Below are 27,422 nucleotides of genomic sequence, written 5' to 3'. Positions count from 1 at the left end.
GTTCTATAATGTTCTGTGTGTTTCCTGCTTCTATCCTAATTCAGGAGACATGGTGTCTCTTGAGTTCTGGGAAGAACGGGATCAGGGCAAAGTTCTTTCTTGTTTGCTGGCTCTGAGATTTTTATCAACCTTGTTATGTGTTATCTTAACCTAGTTCAAAGGTAGCAAATGTTAACAAAGAATCCTACAACCTAGTCTTTTCTCCAGTTGCAACATATTAACAAGCCTCTGACAGATAACCTCTCTTTCACCTCATTCTCCTTTCCTTACCTTCATTGCAATAAAAACCCACATACCCATGCAAGCAACATAAGAGTTGTCAGGGGACTTGAAAGGTGTGAGCCAGAAAAATGTGATCTTTGCTTGCAATTTGGAGATGTTTGTCCTTGAAAGTCTTACATGGTCCCTTCATCTTCTGAGTCTGGGTTGCTGTCCCTTTGGGACATGGAGGAACCACCTCTGATCACTAGAAAAGTCCAGTGTTTCTGGATTGGTTTGATCTAAAATGAGGGACCTTAGTGTTCTGGAAAGCACAGACCCAAAGAAATGGGGCAAATATGCTCAAACCCTTAACAACCTGGATGATGCATGCTGGCCAACCACAATTCAGTCTCCAGTCTCACACACTGTTCTGATTATCTACTATTAAATAACAGATGACCCAAATTTAAGGTCTTAAAACAACAACTATTTTATTATCTCTTTGCTGGCAGGGTTCCACTGGGTAGATTTTTCTGCTCCAAGTAATATCAACTGGTGTTAGGGGTGGGGGACTTTGTCAGTATTGAGCTGGCTAGTCTGGAGGGTCACTTTTGCTTGGAAGGTCAAAGTTGGTCTCACTCACATGTCTGTGCTTTTGGAGTGACAGCTGGAAAGCTGAGTCAGCAGGGGACTGCTCCCTCCCCATATGGTCTCAGGGTCTGCACGAGGTCTCTATAGCAGAGCAATCAGACTTCTTACATGGAAGCTCAGAATTCCAAGAAACCAAAGCAGAAGCTGCCAGTCCTCTGACAGTCTGGGCCTGGTACTAACCCAGAAACACTTCTTCCAGACTGATTGGTCAGCAGTCATGAACCTGCCCAAATTCAGGAGGAGGGCAAATGAACCCCATCTCACAATAGTGGGAGTGTCAAAGAATTTGGGGCCATAGTCATTGCAACATACATATGCACACATCAACACACACACACACACACACACATACACTAAAACTTCAAAATAAAAAAAATTGTTTTGATGAAAGAGTGACTTTTAAAGCATAATTTAGGATGTGGGAGGAGGAGAAAGATGCAGGCCAATTCACACTGACCGTCCAGTCCCTTTGGCAGGACCCCAGGGCCCCCCCCCAACCCTCACTTCCCTTGGCTCTTCTGTAATCTCCATTTAAGTCGGCCTTCCTCCTCCCATCCCAAGTCATGGCAAGAAGTAATTTGTAAAGGCGGTTCAGGCACCTTCAAGCTGCACAGAGGACCTGCTATTGCCGGTGAGGGGACAAAGGCCTCTCTGTCTTCCAGTGCCTGTGGCTGGCTGAACCCTTCCTCCCGGCTCCTCAGAGCAGCTCATTCTGGAATGAAGCAAGGCAACACCCTTGCTTCCCTCTCCCCACTCCTCTCTGCTAGCTCAGGTCCGCAGTCTCTCGGGAAATAAACCTTACCACCTTATTACAAAAACTGTGAAAAACCAGGAGGAAATTGCATGACTCTAGATTTTACCCCTGACTGCATAATGCTCTCACTTCTCGTTTTCTCTCTGCCCAGGCTTGGGACTGCCACTCAAATCCTGCTTGGAGGCTCGGCCCTTCACTGATCTGATTTGGAAGCATTTGCACTAGGGTCTAGTTCTGAACCCCAAATACGGTGCCTGCCTTTAATGTTTCTTCCTTTCACATACAACTCCTGAGAACATTTTTAAACATTTAAAAAAATATATTCTACTCCACTATTCTGCTGTAACAGCTAAAATATTTTTCTCCTTTTGTTCACTCCTTCTATTCTCCATGAACACTTATTGAGTTCCTACCTTGAGTCAGGTGCATGTTCTGTGGGGACAGTGCTAACTATCCAGCAGCCGGCAGGGGAGTCAGATGCCCACCTTAAAGGCCATGCCCCAGAAGCAAGAGCCAGGGGAGCCTTGCCCATTTTGTTCTGGGGGCTCTGAGGACAGAGAAAACACTCGTGCTTGGCAAGGGACAGGGACAGCTTCTGAGAAGAGGTGGCCTTGAAGGAAAAGGAGGAGTTATCCTGGAAGACAAAGAGGAGAACACTCTAGGTAGAGTGAAAGCTCATGCAAAGGCACTGAGGCATAGAACAGCTGAGCAGGTCTAGGGACATCACTGGTAATTTGGTGTCACCAGAACACAGAGCACATAGCAAAATGACTAGAAATGTGGCCGGGGAGGCAACAGTCTCCAGATGATGAGCAGCACTGAGAGCCCTACTAGGAATTCACCCTTCTCTTGGTGGCCCTGGGGAGCTTTGAGCAGTTGTAAGCAACGGGATAACATGATGGACTGTGTTTTGACTAAGATTACTACTTTTCTTTAATTCTCATTTTATATTTAATTGAGCTCCTCATGTCTTTCTTTTTCTCTAAAGGCTTGTATTATCTTAACACAAGGTCATTCAGAGATATATTTATTCTGGTTATTTATTTTCCAAACCCATGCAAGTGTGTTCATCCCCACCCTCTCTTCCTTCAACGACCCTCTCGTGGGAAACATCAGCAGGAATTCCGAGGCAGCCCATGAAGCATGCTCTGTGCCAGGCACTGGCAAAGCAATCTCGTGATCTCTCCTCTCTCTTCACGCTTTCACTGACTCTTGATACAATGACTTTAATGTATCAGCAAGAGACCTCCAGGCTCGCTGTAGGAGCTGGGAAGAAGACTGCAATAGACCTGGTGGTCTGAGCTTGCCATGTGCATCTGGGGCCCTCGCCATGAAATAGCATCCCCTCAGACTGAGGCCAGTTCCCAGGGTTGCCATTTGTTTGGCCACTTAATCTCCCAGGACATCTGACCATGGTCACTCTAGTTGACCATATAATCCAAGGGCCCTCTACAAGTGCGGCGTCCTGCACCAAGAACCTCAAAGTTGTGTTCAGCATTTTGTTTATATTTAATTTTCACCTTACTACATCTTCCTTGGTGTTCCTTCAGTAAAGTATTTCCAGAAGAGATTTATTCCATGTTTTTTTTTAAATGTAGTGGCAAACTCCCCAGTACGGAGGGAGCCTGTCTTACTCATGATAGTCCCCCACCACAAGTTAGCCCATCACATCTCAGCTGTGATTTTCATGAGGATTTTTGTCAGCTCATCTTTCCATGAGCTCTCTAGGATAAGAGCTGGAGAGAAAAGCGCCTTTGGGGAGCATAGTCTTCTCAGCATTCAAAGAAAATTCCACTGAGAGGAATAGGACAGGCTAGTATGCTTCCCCATTCTACCTTCCAAAAACTCATACAACCTAATCAAACATATTCAACTCAGCAAGAAAAATGTTTACATGCATTTATGTATAATACACATGGTGGGCAGTTTCCTCCAATTCAATTTCTCCTTCTTTTAAGAACCCTGATCTTTAGCTGAGCACATCACCACAAGAATAGAGACCACCTGCCCTAGCTTCCCATGCAGCTACGAGTGGTCATATGACTCTATTTCCCAGCATCCCTTGTAGCCAGGTGTGGCCAATGAAATGTAAGCAAACGTGTTGAGGGAGGCTTGGGAAGAAATGCCTTTATGAGAGAAGGTGTGAGTTCCACTCACCTTCTGCTTTCTTCTACTGCTGTCCTGGAATATAGGTAAGATAGCTGGAGCTCTAGCAGCTATTTTAGATCTTTAGCTGATCTTGAGAATGAAAATCAGTTCTAGGAGGGTGGGACAGAAAATAAGGAGCTTAGGTCCCTGAAGGCACCATGGGACTGTCAGACTAGCACTGAACTGCCTACCCTTGGACCTCTTTTATCTAAAAATGAATAAAAGAATGAATGAATGAGCTTCTCACTTATTTCAGCAATGTTTATTTTATCTTACTCTGTGTGAAAACTTAACTGTACACTTTATAGACGTAGGTAAGAGTGATTTAAGACCATCATCTCCCCCAATCTATAGCAGATGAGAATCCAAAGCCCTCCCCAAGACACCTATGAACTCCTGAGCTCTTGTTCTCTTGGTCCCTCTGCCTCTGCACTTGCTTCTATGGGTACATTCTTAGCTCTGCCCAGCCCTGATCCAAACAAGAAACTTGTTCTCTTTGATTTCCACAAAAATCCATTCAAGATCTGGGCAAAGTATCATTTCCCATGTGGCACAGCAAACAACTTGCAAATCTACCACAGACCTTTCTATTCGCTCAGGCTTTTGCCTCCCCACTTCCCAGCACTTCTCTCTGTTTTTTGTTTTTTGGGTTTCTTTTTTTTTTTTTTTTTTTTGCCAGAAAGATCCTAGTGTGTCATCTGTCCTATTTTCCCTTTGCTCTCATTTCTCTACTCCTACCCTGTTCCTTCTGGATTATGTCCACATTCTTTTGCCTCATTTATAAAAAGCAGTTCATTCACAGCATCTCCTTTCTCCAAACTTTCATCAGGTGCCCAGAAGACAAAAACAAGTTATATCTAATAGAATTCACCCTCCTTAGAAGGCCATGGTTATAAATGGCACACCCCTGCCAGATAACTATCTCTACAAATCTCAACCACCTAGAAGCACATGAGTGAGTGGGTAGGGTTAGTGGGGAGTGTGGGAGCACACATCCTGTTGTATGTCTGGGTTGCTTTGCACTGCTGCTGGGCCACCCATCACTAGAGGATCCTTGGCTTATTTCCTGGTGCACGGCTCTTCCTACTGGAAGCTACCAGCATACCTCTGGGAGAGGGGTTCCTTGTCTCCACACTCACCTACCGCCCACCTAGTGCTTACTTCTCAAATTGCATCACAAGTCTCCCTGGACTGGGGAATCTTACCACTCCCCTGGGGCTCTCTGAATTCCTACTTTGTATCTACGTATGTGCATTACTAAAATGGAAATGCCTTTAAATGTTCTCCGAAAATGTACAAAGCCAAAGCATGTTAAAATTCCAATATTACTTAAGAAGGATAATGTTAATTGATTGTTAGCTTTACATTTATCTAACATTTACTGTTAGGGTTTGTTTTTTTGTTTTGTTTTTATTTTTATTTTTTTACTCTCATTGTCTCCTTAATCCTTACAATGTTTCTATAATATTGGCATTATATGACCCATTTTGTAGTGAAACCAACTAATCCCAGAGAGGTGGATCCATTTGCCCAAGGGCACACAGCTAGGAAGTGATGAAGCCACAGTAAAAATGTAGGTCCCCGCATCCTAAATTCATAACTCTTTTAATTAGCAGATGTGCAGGCTTGTTATAGATTAATTTGCTATTTCCCTAGCACATAACAGAAAGAAGGATTGGCTACAGCTAGAATAAATAAGCTCTGACTGGAGAGAAGAGGCTCAGCAAAGAGTCTGGGATTGGTGGGTCTGAGCCAGGGACCACCGCAGAGAATCCTGGGAAACCAGAAGCAAAAAAATTACCCTGGGTGTCAGAGACAGGAGAAAGTCAAAGACATGCTTTTGTGATAGCACCAGTTTTTACAAGATTTCCTGTCATTAGGGTCTTTTTTTTTCTTTTCCCTGATTAAAGGACTCGCTGTGAATGAGATAGCTGAGGCCAATGTAGGTCAAAAAGTAATCAGGAAGCATATTCAGACAGAACAAACCAGAACCACAGGTGTAGTATTTGGGAATTATAAACTCTCAGCCTTCTGCTACAGGGACTGTGGTTTGAATCAAACCTCCCTGAGCAAAGTAACAAAATGCTGCAAGGAAGAAATCTTATTCCCAGAGGCAGATATTGAGAAAATCAGAATTGGAGCATCTGACAGCAGGGGTCCTCTAGGGATATCACACAGGGCCCAGCTAGCTGTTATAAACCACGGGTATATCCAGGGCCTGTCAGCAAGTTGTGCGGGGATCCTGGGTCATTTGCACTCAATGCTTGATGAACAAAGGCAGCCCTGCTGGGAGAAATGAGACGGGCCATTGCGAGGGATGCCATTGTGAGGGACACCACCTTGGTGACACAAAGGTTTTGTCTGGTGGTGTGCAGGCACACACACTTCAGCATCAGTTAGCAAAATCACTTCCTCGTTTCTGGGTTCCGCTTTTGACCCTGCCCGGTAAGAATTTGATCTTCAAGCATGAAAATCATTCTGTTTATGGAAAACCTACTGTGTGTCAAGTATAATTGGGATACACCTCTACAGCTGAGGAATCTCACCTTGGAAATGGCAAATGACTTGCTTCTTGCTGCACAGCTAAACCAGGAATTCCCAGTTTGGCCAGCCTGGAAGCCTGAGCACACCAGGTTGTCTCAGGGCTCACTGTTCCTGGGGTGGTTGTGGTTAGAACTGCCCAGGTCACCCACATGAATAACAAGGCTTAAAATTTGCATACACCCTTCCACTAAGAAACTCCTTTCACCCTGAGAGGCCTGCTTCCAGCCTGCACACAGCTATAAATCTAGAACCAACAGAACCTCAGGAGGCCCAGAGCCTGTGCCAAGTGCTCTTCTGGAAGCTGCCTGAAAATTCCTTACTGACCTATGGGTTATCAAACTAGACTGCATTCCTGGAGTTCTGCCCGGCACATAGAAGGCATTCAATAAATGCTGCCTCTTCCAATCCATGCCATTTCCCCACATCTTGGCCTGAAACTACCACGATGTCTTATAATTCTCACAAAGGCTGGCCTGGGGTGCAGATTTCATCACATTCCTACTGGGATAATAACCAGAGCTTTGATTTACTAAGCACTTACTTCTTACTAGGTACACTGCTTTATAGTTTGGATACATCATCTATTTTAATCCTTCCAGCAACCCCGTAAGACAAATATCATTATTATCCCAATATCAGTGAGGAAACTGATGCATTGAAATGTTACATTACTGGCATAATACATTACTCAGAAGTAAACAATAGGTATGGTATTTGAACATGGGTCTTTCTGTCTTTGCAGTATGTGCTCATAATCATTCCATTGGTCTGTCTCTCCAGGAAGTCCCTGGAACTTCTCTAGGCCCTGCCTCCTGTGGTGGTCCTAGTGACCTCCAGAGCTTGCCTTGGTCACAGAGTCAGGGAGCTTGAGAACCAGCAGCTCAGCCTCAAAGAAAGTCACAGGTCCAAGGACATCATGCATCTGTTTGGCCCAACGTGTGCCAGGACGTAAGCAGGGGAACACTCTGGAGTGTGATCTCTCTGCTGCAGATTCAGAGCTTTGATGAATTAGCATTTGTTAAACTAATGCCTACAAAGAATTCTTCAAAGCATAAAAATTGGTATTTCCTACATCCTGGAAAGAATACAACTCTAAAATTCTGCCTGCTATTTAAAATGCTATTCCTTAAGTAAAAGCAGGAGGAGGAGGGGGAGGAGGCGGGGGAGGAGGAGGAGGAGGAGGAGGAGAAGGAGAAATGTCTACCAAGTCTGATAGCTTTCATAACATTTCATAAAGTTTATAATAAGCTTTCCTCAGAGCCTAAACAAGGAGAGTAAAAATTGCAGGATCTCCCAGGCATATCTAGATTGTGGTACTTTGACCCAATCCCCTTATCTCGTCTGAGCATGGCATGTGACTTCGCTGTATCCTGTTTTAGAACAAAGCATTCAGATGATATGTCTTTTCTCTATCTATGATCTGGTTCAGTTTTTTTCCTCCAGAAAAACTGCATTCAGTTCTCATCTTCAAAACAGAAAATCAGTCTCTGGAAAACGAACAAATCATCTGAGGTGGGAAATATAAACACGTTGTGGAATTCTGGAGAAAAGAGATGCATCATATACAGCTGAGTAAATACAAGTGGGTTAATTACAGCACATCTTTTTTTTCACGTTAGGTTTAAAATCCAGCCATGCCGACAGTCCATTCTTGTCTGCATTGCTTATTCCCTGCACACCAAACAGAAGGCCTTGGCAAAACTTGACCCTGGAAGGAATAGTCCAACTCCTCCAGAGGAAAACAGCTACTTGACCAGAATATTCTTTAGCAACAAAATAAGGAGCTCGATCTTACCACACAAAATTGTTTAGAGAAAAATGAAATAACTTGTGAATACAGCAAATTATCATTTCCACAGGCTGTGGACACGGCTGACCAAACTGCTAGAGTTGTGTGTCTGTGGGTCTTTTTTTCTTCAGTTTTAGTTTTGCTTTGTTTGGCAAGAATGAAAGAGGAAGGCCTCCTAACCACCCCACAGGATGATTCCGGCAAGACTCGAGGTTCCTGAGGCTTACGACTGACTTCAGCCAGCAATATAAAAGGGTATGTGGCTGCAGCTGCTGCCATTTGGGTTTTTCCTTTGGCTTCGGTTTTAACTCAGAGAACCTGCTCACCAGGGACTCCCTGCAGCTCTTTCCGGGGCCCAGGCCGCTGGCTCTCTCTCGGGGCTTCTGCAAAAGGAAGGAGTGGGTCTGTGAGTGTGTGTATGTTTTTCTATTCCCTTCACACTTATGAAAAGTCTGTATGTGAGAGTGCGGGACGTGTGTGTGTGTGTGTGTGTGTATCAGAGAGGGAAGAGTGGAGAAGGGAAGCCAGACTGACAGATTCTGTGGCCTCAGCTTCAGAGTCCCTCAGCGGGCAGCCTCTGCAGCCCGGTGGTGCACAGCTCCAAGATGAAGTCCCCCTGGAATATCCTTTTGGTGACTCCTCTGTTCTTGCTCCTGCCGCTTCGCACCTCGGCCTCTCCAGCCTCTGATGACTCCCCAAGCACCAGAAACCCCAATGGCCACACCTGTCTAGGTACGTAAGTGTTTTGCATATTTTTTATGTGGGCATAACAATGGGGTCAAATACTTTGCTTGCATAGTAAATCACCTATTTAGTGACATCAATAGCTCTGAATTCCAAGTAAGGTGACAATAACCTCCCCAACATAGAAAACCTTGAGCCTGAGAGTGAGCACATATGTGTGCACAGAAGGACGCTATCCAGTGGCTAGTTTGAATTGTTGTGTAAGTCTTCCACCTCGCTGGTGATTGTAGTTTTTTTTTTTTCTCTTGGAGGGACAACCCTTAGAAAAGCCTGAAATTCTTACCCCTTTCAGGACAGTAGGCAGCGTTGCACAGTGGAAAGAAGGTGGTCTTTGACATCAGACAGCATGACTTCTGCCATATTCCTGGTCCCTCCACTGAGACTCAGTGGTAGGGAACATAGTTCCCTCCTTTTCATGGGAAGGTTAAGGAATTTGTGGCCATCCTCATTAGCCATGGGTGTTCGTTTGGATGCCCATACAAATACTCCACGGCCCCGAGAGCTCAGGGAGTCTATTGCTACTTGGGTTTGATGACGGGTTAGCACCCATTTCCACAATTCGCAATTTCTGGCTAACTGCCTGGAGTTGTTGGCCAGTCCACATGGTTAAGAAGAAAGGTGAGTGCAAGATGTGTCCATCATGTGATCAACATTTACTGGGCAATGACTGTCCTGAGCCAGGGGCTGCAGGCTGTCCCAGCTGGGGTCTCACTGTTTGAGTTGGTTCCTTGGAGAAACAGGCTCCGAAATTTGCACACAGGGGTGTTTATTGAGGTGTGCTCTTGGGGAAAACACCATGAGGAGGGAGTAAAGCAGCAGGAATAGGCAGAAGGAAAATATGGGCTATGTAACAGCCACACACACACACACACACACACGCACGCACGCCAATCCCACTCTGGAGCTAAAATGGCCCTTCAAAGTGGCCTGCAGTGGGTCCAGACACTGGAACTGCCAACAGTGAACAGTCACTGGATATGAACTGACCCCAGGGGGCAGCTCCTTTCAGTGGAGGCAATACCTGCAGAGGCACTTGCTGGGAGCCATTAGCACCGACGGTCCCAGCAACGGGGGGAGGGAGTGTCTCCTGAAAGGGGACATGAGGATATGAGGGTGCTCGGGTTTGCAGGGCCCAATGTGGGGTTAGCTCATTCGCAGCTGGTGGTAGGAGGAAGAGCGTCAGGTAAGAGGAAGAGAGGCAGGAGAATACAAGGAGTTTCTGGTTGGGCTTCCGCTACTTTCCGAAAAAAAGCAGGACTATTTGACTTCACACTCACTGGCACAAAGGCACTTCCCAAACATTCCTATGTGTCCCCTCTCCACATGGTCAATGAATGGCCACCACATGCCAGACCTTGTGCTCTGCGCTAGAGATACAAAGAAGAATAACAGTGTTTAACAATTTTTAAGTTTGTTTATGTATTTTGAAAGAGAGAGAGAAAGAGAGAGCAAGTGGGGGAGGGGCAGAGAGAAAGGGAGAGAGAGAATCCCAAGCAGGCTCCACACTGTGAGCACAGAGCCCAATGTGGGGCTCCAACTCACAAACAGTGAAATCATGACCTGAGCCCAAACCAAGAATCGGTCGCTTAACTGACTGAGCCACCCAGGTGCCCCAAATGAGAACAATATTTAAAACGCCTCTGTCCTCAGCAAGTTCACTGTTCAGTTTAGGGGGAAATAAAAATGAAACTCTGGACTGTAAAGATTACAGTTCTTTGAAACGAAGCACAAACTGAGAGCTTAGTGCTCACAATAATACTCCACCTGTCAAAGAACTCTGAACTGTGGCACCCATGGTACAGCCAGCAGAAAGCCAAGAAACACAGAGCAAACGCAAACCATTTCGAAGCAGGCAACTGGTGACTGCAAGAACCTCGTCATAATGATAACATCACTGAGCAAGGAGAAAATAGGAAGAAGGGTGGGGTGAAGTTTTAGAACTTGAGAAATATTTCTACCCAAGTATTGCCAGTCGAAGAAGGAAGCTTCAGGTATTCCCAAAGATTTCACTTGCATTTACCCTCCTGATGAGAGACGCTGGGCTACAGAAGTCTTGAGAAAACTTGGTTGGGCAGTTGGATTTCTGATCATCCGATTGAGCAGTAAGGGATCATCTTTGTTAGCAGCTAGGGATCTCCTAATTACCATTCCAAAATAAAGTTTTACTTTGACTATAAAAGTATACACTTGCCTTGATTTATAAAAGCATAATAAAATAAAATACTTATAGTCACCTTCTTAACACATGGAAGTAGTTTTGCTTCCCAGTTTTTCCTGGAGCTCAACTGAATTAATTGTGTTCCATCCATTTTTATGAAGATGCACATTTAGTGATCATATTTGTTTCTTACTCATGAAAGTTTTTTTGCTACTGGTCTGCAGCCATTCTTGCAGCTTCCTGGCATTTCTCCCTGCTGCCCTGTGTCTTTTCTCTGAGTTGCATCTGGGCTCATTGGAGTGGTGTATAAAGAAAGTAAGGGTTTTTCAGTGACAAGAATTACATTTGTTAAGTTAATGAATATAAGACTGCTAACATTTATTGAGCGTGTATGTGCAATTAACAGTCTTCCAAAAAGTTTATACAAAGTATCTCATTTAATCATTAAAATGACCTTATGGGATATATATTATCATTATTCCCACTTGGCAGGGGAAACAACTGTGAATTAGAGAAATAAACAACTTGGCCAAGTTTACGCAGCCAGTTAAAAGTTGGCCTTAGATTTCACTGTCAGTGTGATTATGGTTTTTTGGGGTTTTTTTCAGTGATTAGGTAGGGGCAATATATTTCTTCCTCACATTTTTTAAAATACTATTTTATTTTATAGCTTTATTGAGATATAATTCATGTACTAGAAAGTTTACCCTTTTAAAGTATAATGTTTATTTGTTATATTCATAAGTTGTATGTATATTGATCATCAATATTTATTTTTTTTTATTTTTTATTTTTTTTAATTTTTTTTATATATATGAAATTTATTGACAAATTGGTTTCCATACAACACCCAGTGCTCATCCCAAAAGGTGCCCTCCTCAATACCCATCACCCACCCTCCCCTCCCTCCCACCCCCCATCAACCCTCAGTTTGTTCTCAGTTTTTAACAGTCTCTTATGCTTTGGCTCTCTCCCACTCTAACCTCTTTTTTTTTTTTTTCCTTCCCCTCCCCCATGGGTTCCTGTTAAGTTTCTCAGGATCCACATAAGAGTGAAACCATATGGTATCTGTCTTTCTCTGTATGGCTTATTTCACTTAGCATCACACTCTCCGGTTCCATCCACGTTGCTACAAAAGGCCATATTTCACTTTTTCTCATTGGCACGTAGTACTCCATTGTGTATATAAACCACAATTTCTTTATCCATTCATCAGTTGATGGACATTTAGGCTCTTTCCATAATTTGGCTATTGTTGAGAGTGCTGCTATCAACATTGGGGTACAAGTGCCCCTATGCATCAGTACTCCTGTATCCCTTGGGTAAATTCCTAGCAGTGCTATTGCTGGGTCATAGGGTAGGTCTATTTTTAATTTTCTGAGGAACCTCCACACTGCTTTCCAGAGCGGCTGCACCAATTTGCATTCCCACCAACAGTGCAAGAGGGTTCCCGTTTCTCCACATCCTAGCCAGCATCTACAGTCTCCTGATTTGTTCATTTTGGCCACTCTGACTGGCGTGAGGTGATACCTGAGTGTGGTTTTGATTTGTATTTCCCTGATAAGAAGCAACGCTGAACATCTTTTCATGTGCCTGTTGGCCATCTGGATGTCTTCTTTAGAGAAGTGTCTATTCATGTTTTCTGCCCATTTCTTCACTGGGTTATTTGTTTTTCGGGTGTGGAGTTTGGTGAGCTCTTTATAGATTTTAGATACTAGCCCTTTGTCCGATATGTCATTTGCAAATATCTTTTCCCATTCCGTTGGTTGCCTTTTAGTTTTGTTGGTTGTTTCCTTTGCTGTGCAGAAGCTTTTTATCTTCATAAGGTCCCAGTAATTCACTTTTGCTTTTAATTCCCTTGCCTTTGGGGATGTGTCGAGTAAGAGATTGCTACGGCTGAGGTCAGAGAGGTCTTTTCCTGCTTTCTCCTCTAAGGTTTTGATGGTTTCCTCTCTCACATTTAGGTCCTTTATCCATTTTGAGTTTATTTTTGTAAATGGTGTGAGAAAGTGGTCTAGTTTCAACCTTCTGCATGTTGCTGTCCAGTTCTCCCAGCACCATTTGTTAAAGAGGCTGTCTTTTTTCCATTGGATGTTCTTTCCTGCTTTGTCAAAGATGAGTTGGCCATACGTTTGTGGGTCTAGTTCTGGGGTTTCTATTCTATTCCATTGGTCTGTGTGTCTGTTTTTGTGCCAATACCATGCTGTCTTGATGATGACAGCTTTGTAGTAGAGGCTAAAGTCTGGGATTGTGATGCCTCCTGCTTTGGTCTTCTTCTTCAAAATTCCTTTGGCTATTCGGGGCCTTCTGTGGTTCCATATGAATTTTAGGATTGCTTGTTCTAGTTTCGAGAAGAATGCTGGTGCAATTTTGATTGGGATTGCGTTGAATGTGCAGATAGCTTTGGGTAGTATTGACATTTTGACAATATTTATTTTTCCAATCCATGAGCAGGGAATGTCTTTCCATTTCTTTAAATCTTCTTCAATTACCTTCATAAGCTTTCTGTAGTTTTCAGCATACAGATCCTTTACATCTTTGGTTAGATTTATTCCTAGGTATTTTATGCTTCTTGGTGCAATTGTGAATGGGATCAGTTTCTTTATTTGTCTTTCTGTTGCTTCATTGTTAGTGTATAAGAATGCAACTGATTTCTGTACATTGATTTTGTATCCTGCAACTTTGCTGAATTCATGTATCAGTTCTAGCAGACTTTTGGTGGAGTCTATCGGATTTTCCATGTATAATATCATGTCATCTGCAAAAAGCGAAAGCTTGACTTCATCTTTGCCAATTTTGATGCCTTTGATTTCCTTTTGTTGTCTGATTGCTGATGCCAGAACTTCCAGCACTATGTTAAACAACAGCGGTGAGAGTGGACATCCCTGTCGTGTTCCTGATCTCAGGGAAAAAGCTCTCAGTTTTTCCCCGTTGAGGATGATGTTAGCTGTGGGCTTTTCATACATGGCTTTTATGATCTTTAAGTATGTTCCTTCTATCCCGACTTTCTCAAGGGTTTTTATTAAGAAAGGGTGCTGGATTTTGTCAAAGGCCTTTTCTGCATCGATTGACAGGATCATATGGTTCTTCTCTTTTTTTTTGTTAATGTGATGTATCACGTTGATTGATTTGCGAATGTTGAACCAGCCCTGCATCCCAGGAATGAATCCCACTTGATCATGGTGAATAATTCTTTTTATATGCTATTGAATTCGATTTGCTAGTATCTTATTGAGAATTTTTGCATCCATATTCATCAGGGATATTGGCCTGTAGTTCTCTTTTTTTACTGGGTCTCTGTCTGGTTTAGGAATCAAAGTAATACTGGCTTCATAGAATGAGTCTGGAAGTTTTCCTTCCCTTTCTATTTCTTGGAATAGCTTGAGAAGGATAGGTATTATCTCTGCTTTAAACGTCTGGTAGAACTCCCCTGGGAAGCCATCTGGTCCTGGACTCTTATTTGTTGGGAGATTTTTGATAACCGATTCAATTTCTTCGCTGGTTATGGGTCTGTTCAAGCTTTCTATTTCCTCCTGATTGAGTTTTGGAAGAGTGTGGGTGTTCAGGAATTTGTCCATTTCTTCCAGGTTGTCCAATTTGTTGGCATATAATTTTTCATAGTATTCCCTGATAATTGTTTGTATCTCTGAGGGACTGGTTGTAATAATTCCATTTTCATTCATGATTTTATCTATTTGGGTCATCTCCCTTTTCTTTTTGAGAAGCCTGGCTAGAGGTTTGTCAATTTTGTTTATTTTTTCAAAAAAACAACTCTTGGTTTCGTTGATCTGCTCTACAGTTTTTTTAGATTCTATATTGTTTATTTCTGCTCTGATCTTTATTATTTCTCTTCTTCTGCTGGGTTTAGGCTGCCTTTGCTGTTCTGCTTCTATTTCCTTTAGGTGTGCTGTTAGATTTTGTATTTGGGATTTTTCTTGTTTCTTGAGATAGGCCTGGATTGCAATGTATTTTCCTCTCAGGACTGCCTTCGCTGCGTCCCAAAGCGTTTGGATTGTTGTATTTTCATTTTCGTTTGTTTCCATATATTTTTTGATTTCTTCTCTAATTGCCTGGTTGACCCACTCATTCGTTAGTAGGGTGTTCTTTAACCTCCATGCTTTTGGAAGTTTTCCAGACTTTTTCCTGTGGTTGATTTCAAGCTTCATAGCATTGTGGTCTGAAAGTATGCATGGTATAATTTCAATTCTTGTAAACTTATGAAGGGCTGTTTTGTGACCCAGTATATGATCTATCTTGGAGAATGTTCCATGTGCACTCGAGAAGAAAGTATATTCTGTTGCTTTGGGATGCAGAGTTCTAAATATATCTGTCAAGTCCATCTGATCCAGTGTCTCATTCAGGGCCCTTGTTTCTTTATTGACCGTGTGTCTAGATGATCTATCCATTTCTGTAAGTGGGGTGTTAAAGTCCCCAGCAATTACCACATTCTTATCAATAAGGTTGCTTATGTTTATGAGTAATTGTTTTATATATTTGGGGGCTCCGGTATTCGGCGCATAGACATTTATAATTGTTAGCTCTTCCTGATGGATAGACCCTGTAACTATTATATAATGTCCTTCTTCATCTCTTGTTACAGCCTTTAACTTAAAGTCTAGTTTGTCTGATATAAGTATGGCTACTCCAGCTTTCTTTTGGCTTCCAGTAGCATGATAAATAGTTCTCCATCCCCTCACTCTGAATCTAAAGGTGTCCTCAGGTCTAAAATGAGTCTCTTGTAGACAGCAAATAGATGGGTCTTGTTTTTTTATCCATTCTGATACCCTATGTCTTTTGGTTGGCGCATTTAATCCATTTACATTCAGTGTTATTATAGAAAGATACGGGTTTAGAGTCATTGTGATGTCTGTATGTTTTATGCTTGTAGTGATGTCTCTGGTACTTTGTCTCACAGGGTCCCCCTTAGGATCTCTTGTAGGGCTGGTTTAGTGGTGACAAATTCCTTCAGTTTTTGTTTGTTTGGGAAGACCTTTATCTCTCCTTCTATTCTAAATGGCAGACTTGCTGGATAAAGGATTCTCGGCTGCATATTTTTGCTGTCTAGCACCCTGAAAATCTCGTGCCAATTCTTTCTGGCCTGCCAAGTTTCAAAAGAGAGATCAGTCACGAGTCTTATAGGTCTCCCTTTATATGTGAGGGCACGTTTACCCCTTGCTGCTTTCAGAATTTTCTCTTTATCCTTGTATTTTGCCAGTTTCACTATGATATGTCGTGCAGAAGATCGATTGAAGTTACGTCTGAAGGGAGTTCTCTGTGCCTCTTGGATTTCAATGCCTTTTTCCTTCCCCAGTTCAGGGAAGTTCTCAGCTATTATTTCTTCAAGTACCCCTTCAGCACCTTTCCCTCTCTCTTCCTCCTCCGGGATACCAATTATGCGTATATTATTTCTTTTTAGTGTATCACTTAGTTCTCTAATTTTCCCCTCATACTCCTGGATTTTTGTATCTCTCTTTTTCTCAGCTTCCTCTTTTTCCATAACTTTATCTTCTAGTTCACCTATTCTCTCCTCTGCCTCTTCCATCCGAGCCGTGGTGGTTTGCATTTTGTTTTGCATTTCATTTAAAGCGTTTTTCAGCTCCTCATGACTGTTCCTTAGTCCCTTGATCTCTGTAGCAAGAGATTCTCTGCTGTCCTGTATACTGTTTTCCAGCCCAGTGATTAATTTTATGACTATTATTCTAAATTCACTTTCTGTTATATTATTTAAATCCTTTTTGATCAGCTCATTAGCTGTTGTTATTTCCTGGAGATTCTTCTGAGGGGAATTCTTCCGCTTGGTCATTTTGGATAGTCCCTGGAGTGGTGAGGGCCTGCAGGGCACTTCCCCTGTGCTGTGGTGTATAACTGGAGTTGGTGGGCGGGGCCGCAGTCAGTCCTGATGTCTGCCCCCAGCACACCGCTGGGGCCACAGCCAGACTGGTGTGTGCCTTCTCTTCCCCTCTCCTAGGGGCGGGATTCACTGTGGGGTGGCGTGGCCCGTCTGGGCTACTTGCACACTGCCAGGCTTGTGATGCTGGGGATCTGGCGTATTAGCTGGGGTGGGAAGGCAAGGTGCACGGCGGCGGGGGGGGGGGGGGGCAGGCTTAGCTCGCTTCTCCTTGGGTGATCCACTTCAGGAGGGGCCCTGTGGCAGCCGGAGGGAGTCAGATCTGCTGCCGGAGGTTTGGCTCTGCAGAAGCACAGAGTTGGGTGTTTGCGCGGAGGGAGCAATTTCCCTGGCCGGAACCGGTTCCCTTTGGGATTTTGGCTGGGGGATGGGCGGGGGAGATGGCGCTGGCGAGCGCCTTTGTTCCCCGCCAAACTGAGCTCTGTCGTCCGGGGGCTCCGCAGCTCACCCTCCCTTTGTCCTCCAGCCTTCCCGCTTTCCGAGCAGAGCTGTTAACTTATGACCTCCCAGACGCTAAGTCGCGCTTGCTGTCGGAACACAGTCCGTCAGGCCCCTCCGCTTTTGCAAGCCGGACTCGGGGGCTCTGCTTGGCCGGCGAGCCGCCCCTCCGCCCCGGCTCCCTCCCGCCAGTCCGTGGAGCGCGCACCGCCTCGCCGCCCTTCCTACCCTCTTCCGTGGGCCTCTCGTCTGCACTTGGGTCTGGTGACTCCGTTCTGCTAATCCTCTGGCGGTTTTCTGGGTTATTTAGGCAGGTGTAGGTGGAATCTAAGTGGTCAGCAGGACGCGCGGTGAGCCCAGCGTCCTCCTACGCCGCCATCTTCCCAGAATCCCCCCGATCATCAATATTTAATCCAAACATTTTTATCATTCTAAAAAGAAACCCAATATTTATTACCAGTCACTCCCCATTTCCTCTCTTCAACCCCTAGAAATCACTAATCTCTCATATCTCTATAAACACTTCTATAAATGGAATGATAACAATATATGGCCTTTTTGTATAGGTTTCTTTGACTTAGCATAATGTTTTAAGGTTTGTCCATGTTGTAGCATGTACCAACTTCATTTATTCTTAAGTTTTTTTGTTTGTTTGTTTTGTTTTTGTTTTTTTCTTAGTAATCTCTACACCCAACCCCGGTCTTGAACTCATGACCCTGAGATCCAGAGTTGTATGCTCTTCCAACTGAGCCAGCCAGGCACTCCCATTTCTTCTTAGGAATAAATAATATTTCATTGTATGGATATGCCCCACATTGTTTGTCTAGTCATTGTTGGTGGACATATAGGTTATTTCCAGTTCTTAGCTATAATGAATAATTCCACTATGAACATGCATGTACAAATTTTTGTGTGCACATTTGTTTTCATTTCTCTTGGGTACATACCTAGGAGTGGAATTTCTGGGTCATACAGTAGCTCTATAGTTAACATTTTAAGGAACTGCCAAACTGTTTTCTAGAGACACTACAGTATTTTACATCCCCACTATTAGTGCACGAAGGTATCATTTTCCCACAACCTCGCCAATACCTTGTTATTATCCATCTTTCTTATTATAGTCATCCTCGTAGATTTGGAGTGATACTTCATTGTAGTTTTGATTTGCATTTCCCAAAATAATAATGATGTTGAACATCTTTCCGTGTGCTTATTGAACATTTGCATATTTTCTTTGACAAAATGTCTACTCAAGTCATTTGCCCATTTTTTAATTGAGTTGTGTCTTCTTATTGTTGAATGATAAAAGTTTTTATATAATCTAGATATATATCCCTTATCAGATACAAGATTTGTAAATACTTTCTCCCATTCCATGGGTTTTTTTCCCCACTTTCTTGATAGTATCCTTGAAAGAGCAAAGTTTTAAATCTTGATGAAGTCCAATTTATCTATTTTTTATTTTGTCTTGGGCTTTCTTGTATCATAGCTAAATCCCATATTTAAAAAAAATTTATTGAAACTATTGTCTCTTTCTTGTCATGTGCCCATCCCCTTACCTTGTTTGTCAGACACTGGGTCTCTAACTACCATTTTAGTGACCCAGAGTATAACTGCTGGGGTTGTAAGTAACAGGAATCAACTTGAGCTAGGCTGAGAAAAAAAAAAAAAAAAAAAAGAGAAATCTTTCCTATGAGGATCCCAGGAATGAATTTCAGAACCAAAAGGCAGAAAAATACAATTAGGCCTAAAAACTGAGCCAGGAGCCAAAAAATGATGGCTGTCAGTGTCCTAAGGAGTAATTTTCTGGCCTCTCAGTACCTCCATCTCTGACCCTATATAGACTAGCTGGTTTCACTGCTCTAGGCCCTTTGGCCAATTATGGGCTCCCACAGTCCAGAGTTTGCCTGCAGTTGTCCAGTCCACACCAAGATGGACTCTCCTTCTGGTTGTTAATCCAGCTTCCTGGAAGAAAGAAACTGGGCTCAGTCTTTAGGCCACTGAATAAGGGCAAGTGGGAGTGAGGAGAGCTCGCTGTACATATGTGGCTGTCAGAGCCACGGGTGAGAAGACAGCTCTCCAAGAAGTGAGGATTTCTGGGACTGGAGAGATACTCTAAAGGAAGCCATCACAGAAGTTAATGAGTGATTGCACCAACATCTCTGTCATAAGCAAGCACCTTCAGCTTCAGTCCCACGAGAAGACTTTGCAGGAAGGATGAACCAATACACCTGGAGGACACCTTCTTAAATATATTCCAAAATCAGAACTAAGCTGTGCAAAGCCCCAGTGGCCCCCTTCCAAATTTACCACAATTTGTTTGCATGGAACCATGCATCCCATTTGATCACTAAGCAAATGCTGATTCAACTGTGCTTGAGCAAGCAGTGCCTCTTTCTGCCACTTTCCAAATGTTATGGAATCAATAATAAGCCATGTTCATTTTTACAAAACATCATTTTCTTTCCATGGGTGACTTAGGGGCAAAGTAATATTTATGTTTCTAAGTCATTGACATTTTAAATTAATTCATTGAGTTTTTTGTTTGTTTTTTAAGCACTTCTAAAAGGTTAAAAACACACCTACCTCCCCCCCACCCTTCATCTATGTTTGGTTAAATATATAAAATACCTTCAGAGTCAGTTAAAACCCCATCTCCCCATCCCCCACATCTCACGTAGAGTGACTTTATAGCTTGCATGATAAAGAGAAAGGGGTGCCAGTGTGAATGGTAAGATGACAGTGTTACTGACAAAAATAGGAAAGATTTAGATAGAGCCAGCAGAGAAGTTTGAAAATTTATGATCACAATTTTATATACAGAAATTTCATTTTCTCTATTTCTCTGTAACTGAACACTTGTTCGTAAGCTGCTGTTGCTGCTGATAGCACAAAACACTTCATCTTACCGCTTTGTGTTTAAATTTGGTCTCCTCTGGGTACCTCAGGGCTCTCTTCTTTCCTTGCTAGGGCTGGTCTCAATTCTGAAGGAGGGCTTATGTACCATTCTGACATTTACAGCTCTTGGCCTCTGAGGGCAGCCCTCTGTCCCCATGGGGTGTCATGGCTGGTGTAGATCATGGGCTCCTCTCAGCAAGGGAATATCCACTGTTGCTCTCAGAGCATCTGCTCATCTCCATCCCCCCACCATCCCCCAGGTCACCCGCTGGGGCCTTCAGATTGTGCTGGTCTAGCCTGTCACCTACTGGTTCCCAGCTATAGCTGTAGCCCCCTGCACTTTGCCCCCCACTTTTCACACCTTCTCCCCTCCTTAATTCCCATACTTTTATTTCTACATTATCATAGAATTTAACCCCAACCTTGGCACAAATGTTAGGTTTCTGATCATCTACACTTTCACTATACCCACATTTGCCTGTTATTTTCCTGGACTGTTCTGGGGGGTCACATCTCTGAAAAGAAAGGCCATAAAGACACTATAGAGAGAGATCTACCACTTTGGGGAAAGGTCACAAAGTGAGCAAAACCTAAAGAACTCAAGTTAACAGTATGCTTTTCTTCAGGTAGAATGTGAATAAATTTTAGTGGGGAGGGAGGATGTGAAACTAGAACATAGATTAATTGTACTATGGGAAAGAGGGGAAAAAAAAAGAATGTTGCAAAGCATCAAGCTGAGTAAAATCCCCATAAAACTGTGATGTATCCATCTCTCTATTTATACAGCTATTTTATATAGCTCTGACATATGTGAGTGAACTGCACACGCCAATCAAAAGACAAGATGATCAGACTAGATAGATAAGGCAAGATCCAACTATATTCTGTCTGCTGGAGACGCTTTAGATTCAATAACACAAAAAGGTTGAATGGAAGATACTTGGAATTAATATATTAGTATCAGACAAAATTGACTTTAAGATATGAAATCATCCTAAGACAAAGAGGTATTTTTAATAATGATAAAGAGCTCAATATATCAAGAAGAAATAATAATTGTAAATGTACATATACTTAATAGAGTCAAAAAAACCCCAAGAGATAAAAATTTAATTAAAAAATTAGAAAAAAATACAATTCAACAATACAGTTGAAAATGTCAATGCTCCTTTCTCTGTAATTGGTAGAATAAAGGACAAAAAGTACGTAAGGATATGGAAGATTGAGCAACTCCGACTTGACCCAACTAACATCTATAGAACATTCCATTCAGCTACAGCAAAATATACATTATTTTTTAACTACACATGGCCCATTATCCAGTATAGACCATATACTAGGCAAAAAAACAGGTATCAATCCATTTTTAAAGATGGGAAATCATACAAATATTTTTCTAATTAAATTAGAAATCAACAATAGGAACAAATCTGGAAAAAAATCAAATGTGTATAAGACAACACGCTTCTTTAAAAAAAATAATAAAACAGGAAATCACAGGAAAATTAAAAAAATAGTTTGGCTTAAATGAAAAACCACAATATATCAAATTTTATGGAATGTAGCTAAAGTAGTGTTTAGAGAAAAAATTATTTATTTTTCTTTTTAGACAGAGTGTGCACAAGGTGGGGCAGAGGAGTAAAGAGACAGAATCTTAAGCAGGCACCATGCCCAGCACAGAGCCTGACTTGGAGTCAGTCTCACGACTCTGAAATCATGACCTGAGCCAAAATCAAGAGTCAGATGCTGAACTGACTGAGCCACCCAGCCACCTCCCAAATTCATAATTCTATACCCTTATTCTACAGAAAAATTCAACATCAGCAAAAATCCTTAACAAAATATTAACAAACTGAATCCAGCAACATATAAAATGATTTATACACCATGACCAAGTGGGGTTTATCCTAAGACTACATGGTCGTTTTAACATCTAAAAATCAATTAATGGGATATCCCATTAATTAATAGAATAGAGGCTATAACTACATTATCATCCCTATAGAAATAGAAAAATTATTTGGCAAATCTATCACCCATCCACATCAAAAACTCTCAACAAATTATGAAATAAAAAGGAACTTTCTTAACCTGATAAAGGGCATCTATGAGAACCCTATTGCTAGCTTCATACTCATTGATGAAAGACTTAAATACTTTCCTCCTAAGATCAGGAACACAGGAAGGGTGTCTACTTTCACCACTGCTGGTCAACATTTTTTGGAAAATTCTCTTCAGTTTAATAAAGAAATAAAAATAGTAGAAGCATGCAAGTTGGAAAGAAATAAGTAAAACTATCTTTAGAAGTAAAACTGTCTTTATTTTCAGACAACAGAATCCTGAATATAGAAAATCCTGAGATATTAACAATAAAATGACTGTAATGAATAGGAAAGCTTAACAAGGTTGCAGGATTCAAGATTAATATAAAAGTCAGTTACATTTGTTTATATTACCAACACATTTTCAAGAATTGAAATGAAGAAAACAATTCCATCTACAACATAATAAAAAAAATACCTAGGAATAAATTTAGAAAAAGAAATGTGATTACATTGAAAACTACAAACCATTGCTGAGAGAAATTAAAGAATGCTTTATTGGAATGGACAGATGTCTCATGCTAATGGATTGGAAAACTCAATAGTATTAAGATAGCATTACTCCCCAAATTGTATCTATAAACACAATTTCAATCAAAATCTTAACATCCTTTTTTGGTAAAAATTGGCAAGCTGGTCCTAAAATTCATATGAAAACACAAAGAAACTATAATAGTCAAAAATTTTGAAAAACACTGTTGGAGAACTGACACTATCTGATTTCCTATTTCAGATCACTTGCAATTAGTAATTCAACATAAATTCTGGGTCTCAGGTAAGAGCAAAAACTATGAAACTTCTATAAGAACATCTTTGTGACTTTGGATTCAAAGATTCTTAATATGACATCAAAAGAACCATACAAAAATAAAAAAAAAATTCTAAATCGCACGTTATTAAATTTAAACATTTTTGCTCTCCCAGAAACATCATTGGAAACTGAAAAGAATATTGTAAGAAAATATGCACAAACTGTGTAGATTTCAATATAGCAATGACTATTTTAATTGATGTTATTGACAATGTTCACTTTCAAAATCCCATATTTTAATATGTTCAGTGTGACACTTAGAAGCATTTGTATTTCAAAGTTCAACTGATCTGGATTAAAATCACCAGTCAGCCAGTTAGTAGCAGAATCGCTGCTTATCTGAAAGGCCTTGGGTATGTTGCCTAACTTCTCTGCGCCTCCTAGTTTTCATCTGTAAAATGGGAAGTACCAATCTCATGAGGGTGTTGTGAAGATTAAATGAGATATAGCTTGTAAAAACACGTAGCTGAGAGCTGAAACAATGAAAGTATCGTAGAAAATGGCATTTCACATTTTCCTAGAACTTGGTAAGGTAGAAGGCAACTATTAAAAAGTTTAGTCAATGAGAAATTATCTGATAAAATACTATGTATTGGTTTTTTCTAATTATAAAAGAATGTGTGGCTTTCATAGAGATTTTAGGAAACAGCAAAGAATATTTTTGAAGAATAAAATCAACTGTAATCCCCAAACCTAGATGATCACTATTGATATTTTGCTATATTTCCTTTCAAAAAGGTCTGGGTATGTGTTTATGGAGTTTGGGACCTCGTCTTATTGTTTTGTTTGATTTCTAAATCTGGATGGCTAAGTAGACAATCTAAAATCAACACTTTTTTTTTTCAAGAAAACATTTGTAAAAACTTTGGTGGGCGCCTGGGTGGCTCAGTATGTTAACCATCCCACTCTTGATCTTGACTCAGGTCATGATCTTGTGGGTTCGTGGGATTGAGCCCCACTGCAGGCTCTGTGCTGACAGTTTGGAGCTTGCTTGGGATTCTCTCTTTCTCTCTCTCTCTCTCTCTCTCTCTCTCACACTACCCCTCCCCTGCTTGCACTCACTCTCTCTCTCAAAATAAATAAATAAACTTTGTTTAAAAACAAAAGAACTTTGGTAGTAATAAGTCTTTGCTAGCAAGTGGAAATTTTTCAATTTTTTTCATCTTTTATATCTATCTTATCTACCTACCTACCTACCTACCTACCTACGTATCTATCTAATCTATCTACCTATCAATCCATCCATCCATCATCAGTCTATCCTTTTCTATTCATCCATCCACCCACCCACTCAGCCATTCATCCATTTGTTTTTCTATCCATCCATCCTCTATCTCTAAGTACGTATCTTAAAATTCAAAAATAGAAGTGAAAGGAAGCATGAAGTCATATATTTTTGGAAAGATAATCTGATTAGTTACTTTAATGATAAGGTCTGACTTTGCCATTTAGGTTTATACAGAGGACATTTCTCATAACCTGATGAACTAAATCTGTAGCTCCAAATTTGACAAAAATATACATGAAGTATGCATTTAGATAAAAGGTTTTACTTAAAATATTATATACACAAAACTGTATTGAAAAAAATAATATTTCAACTTCCCAGTTCTTTCTGAGTGTATTAAGTTCTAACAAGGTCTCTCGAGGTGAATTATAATAGATATAATTAAAAGAAGAGTCTTAGTAAAACATATATATATATATACATATATATGTGTATATATGTATATATATATATATATCCCAGAAATTGAGAAAATAGAAGATTTCATTGATTCGGTAACAAATGTTTTTGCAAGTCAGGTGGTTTCTAGTTCTTTGCTTTCAACACGATTGAAGGGGCACTTAATGGAGTTTTCAGGTGATAGATCATTTGAAATAATTGCCAATGATAGATCACTTTAAGACTTTTGACATTTAACTTAGAAGGAGTTAAAGAATAAAGTGACATTTCTCTACCCAAAGTCCTTCTATTTCATTTACTTAAGTGAACATGTTTTCTCAGCACTTGCCTCTTTAAAAATGAAAAATAGGAACAGACATGATGCTGAACTTTGCCTGTTTACATGAATAAGTAATATTCTTCATCAGACATAAGTACTAATTGAAAAGGGCAATCATCTCTTTAAGAAGTGCAATTCCAATAAAATTTTACTTTTATTATTTAGGAATTGTTACATTGACAATACATATTGCTGAGAAAAGTTAATTTTACTAATAATGAAAACTATCCAGAAGAATTTTTTAAAACTTAGAGTTATATTCACAGGAAATTAAAATTTCCATTTAAATTTTATTCATATTTTTAGTGCTAAGAAGTATAACAGTGCCATCAATAAAATACATTCAACCATAAAAATATATTACATTGGGATACAATTCTATACTGGAAGAAAAATTCAAGAAGGTAGACTTTTTATTGAAATATGATTTCAAGGAGAGGGATTATCAACATAAATTTCTCATTGTGAAAAAAGTGCTTGAGCTTATATTTTTTAAGTGGATGAGAGTAGGTATGAATCACTACAGTATTTTGATTCCTTTGGATACATAGAGATTAATGTATGATTTCTACTATTAATATTTATAGTCTGCCTAGAATTATACACTCTTTGCATCTTTTTAAATTGATATCCATTAATATTACATTAACATCCATTAAAATGTGGGAAGGGTACATAGTTTCTCAAATTTCCTTTAGGGGGTACAAGGTAAAATGTTTGAAACCATTGATTTACACTGTAGACTCTACAGAATTTGGACCCCATGCTCTATGGTCTGCCCTTCAAGGCTCTTCACAATGGGATCCATTTCTACCTCTCTCACTTTGTCTTTCCCATGGACCCTGAGCTCTAGCCTTGGCCAACCCTTCTCTTTCTCACAACCAAGTCTTTAAAAAAGCGATTCCTCTCTTTTTGAAGGCCTTTCTTGCCTTTTTCTGTCAAATAAGGTCCTTCCATTCTTTTAACACTCAACTCCTTCAGGAAACTATCACTGGCTACCAAGGCAGAGTTAGTTTCTTTTTTAATCAATAATTTATTTATTTTTTATTTGCATCCAAGTTAGTTAGCATATGATGCAACAATGATTTCAGTAGATTCCTTAATACCTCTTCCCCATTTAGCCCATCCCCCCTCCAGCAACCCTCTGTTCTCTATATTTAAGAGTCTCTTACGTTTTATCCCCCTCCCCGTTTTTATATTATTTTTGCTTCCCTTCCCTTATGTTCATCTGTTTTGTTTCTTAAAGTCCTCATATGAGTGAAGTTATATGATATTTGTCTTTCTCCGACTAATTTCGCTTAGCATAATACTTTCTAGTTCCATCCACGTAGTTGCAAATGGCAAGATTTCATTCTTTTTGATTACTGAGTAATACTTCATTGTGTGTATATATACATATAATATATCATTTTTGGAGACGTGTCTACTCATGTCTTTTGTCCATTTCTTCACTGGATTTTTTGTTTTTTGGGTGTCGAGTTTGATAAGTTCTCTATAGATTTTGGATACTAACCCTTTATCTGATATGTCATTTGCAAATATCCTCTCCCATTCTGTTGATTGACTTTTACTTTGCTGATTGTTTCCTTTGCTGTGCGGAAGCTTTTTATTTTGATGAGGTCCCAATAGTTCATTTTTGCTTTTATTTCCCTTGTCTCTAGAGATGTGTTGAGTAAGAAGTTGCTGCGGCCAAGATGAAAGAGGTTTTTGCCCGCTTTCTCCTCGAGGATTCTGATGGCTTCCTATCTTATGTTTAGGTCTTGCATCCATTTTGAGTTTATTTTTGTGTATGGTGTAAGAAAGGGTTCCGGGTTCATTTTCTGCATGTTACTGTCCAGTTTTTCCAGCACCATTTGCTTAAGAGACTGTCTTTATTCCACTGGATATTCTTTCCTGCTTTGTCAAAGATTAGTTGGCCATACGTTTGTGGGTCCATTTCTGGGTTTTCTATTCTGTCCCACTGATCTGAGTGTCTGTTTTTGTGTCAGTACCATACTGTCTTGATGATTAAAGCTTTGTAATACAGCTTGAAGTCTGGGATTGTGATGCCTCCTGCTTTTGTTGTCTTTTTCAAGATTGCTTTGGCTATTCGGGGTCTTTTCTGGTTCCATACAAATTTTAGGATTGTTTGTTCTAGCTCTGTGAAGAATGCTGGTGTTATTTTGATAGAGATTGCATTGAATATGTAGATTGCTTTGGGTAGTATCGACATTTTAACAATGTTTGTTCTTCCTATCCAGGAGCATGGAATATTTTTCCATTTTTTGTGT

At 40.7% G+C, this 27,422-nt stretch overlaps 1 protein-coding gene across 1 annotated transcript in view; it reads left to right on the top strand.

Annotated features, from left to right (window-relative positions):
* The first annotated feature begins 8,369 nt into the window (after positions 1–8,369).
* Positions 8,370–27,422, top strand: part of AOAH (acyloxyacyl hydrolase) — a 174,391-nt gene continuing 155,338 nt past the window's right edge. The window contains 2 exon segments of the mRNA XM_030308229.1: positions 8,370–8,493; positions 8,639–8,819. Of these exon segments, the coding sequence (XP_030164089.1) occupies positions 8,693–8,819 (127 nt within the window). The 5' untranslated portion in view covers positions 8,370–8,493; positions 8,639–8,692.

Source organism: Lynx canadensis, chromosome A2, assembly GCF_007474595.2.
Source record: "Lynx canadensis isolate LIC74 chromosome A2, mLynCan4.pri.v2, whole genome shotgun sequence".
Classification (NCBI taxonomy): domain Eukaryota; kingdom Metazoa; phylum Chordata; class Mammalia; order Carnivora; family Felidae; genus Lynx; species Lynx canadensis.
Note: the sequence above shows the minus strand (reverse complement) of the source record. Positions and strands in the feature narration are given on the sequence as shown.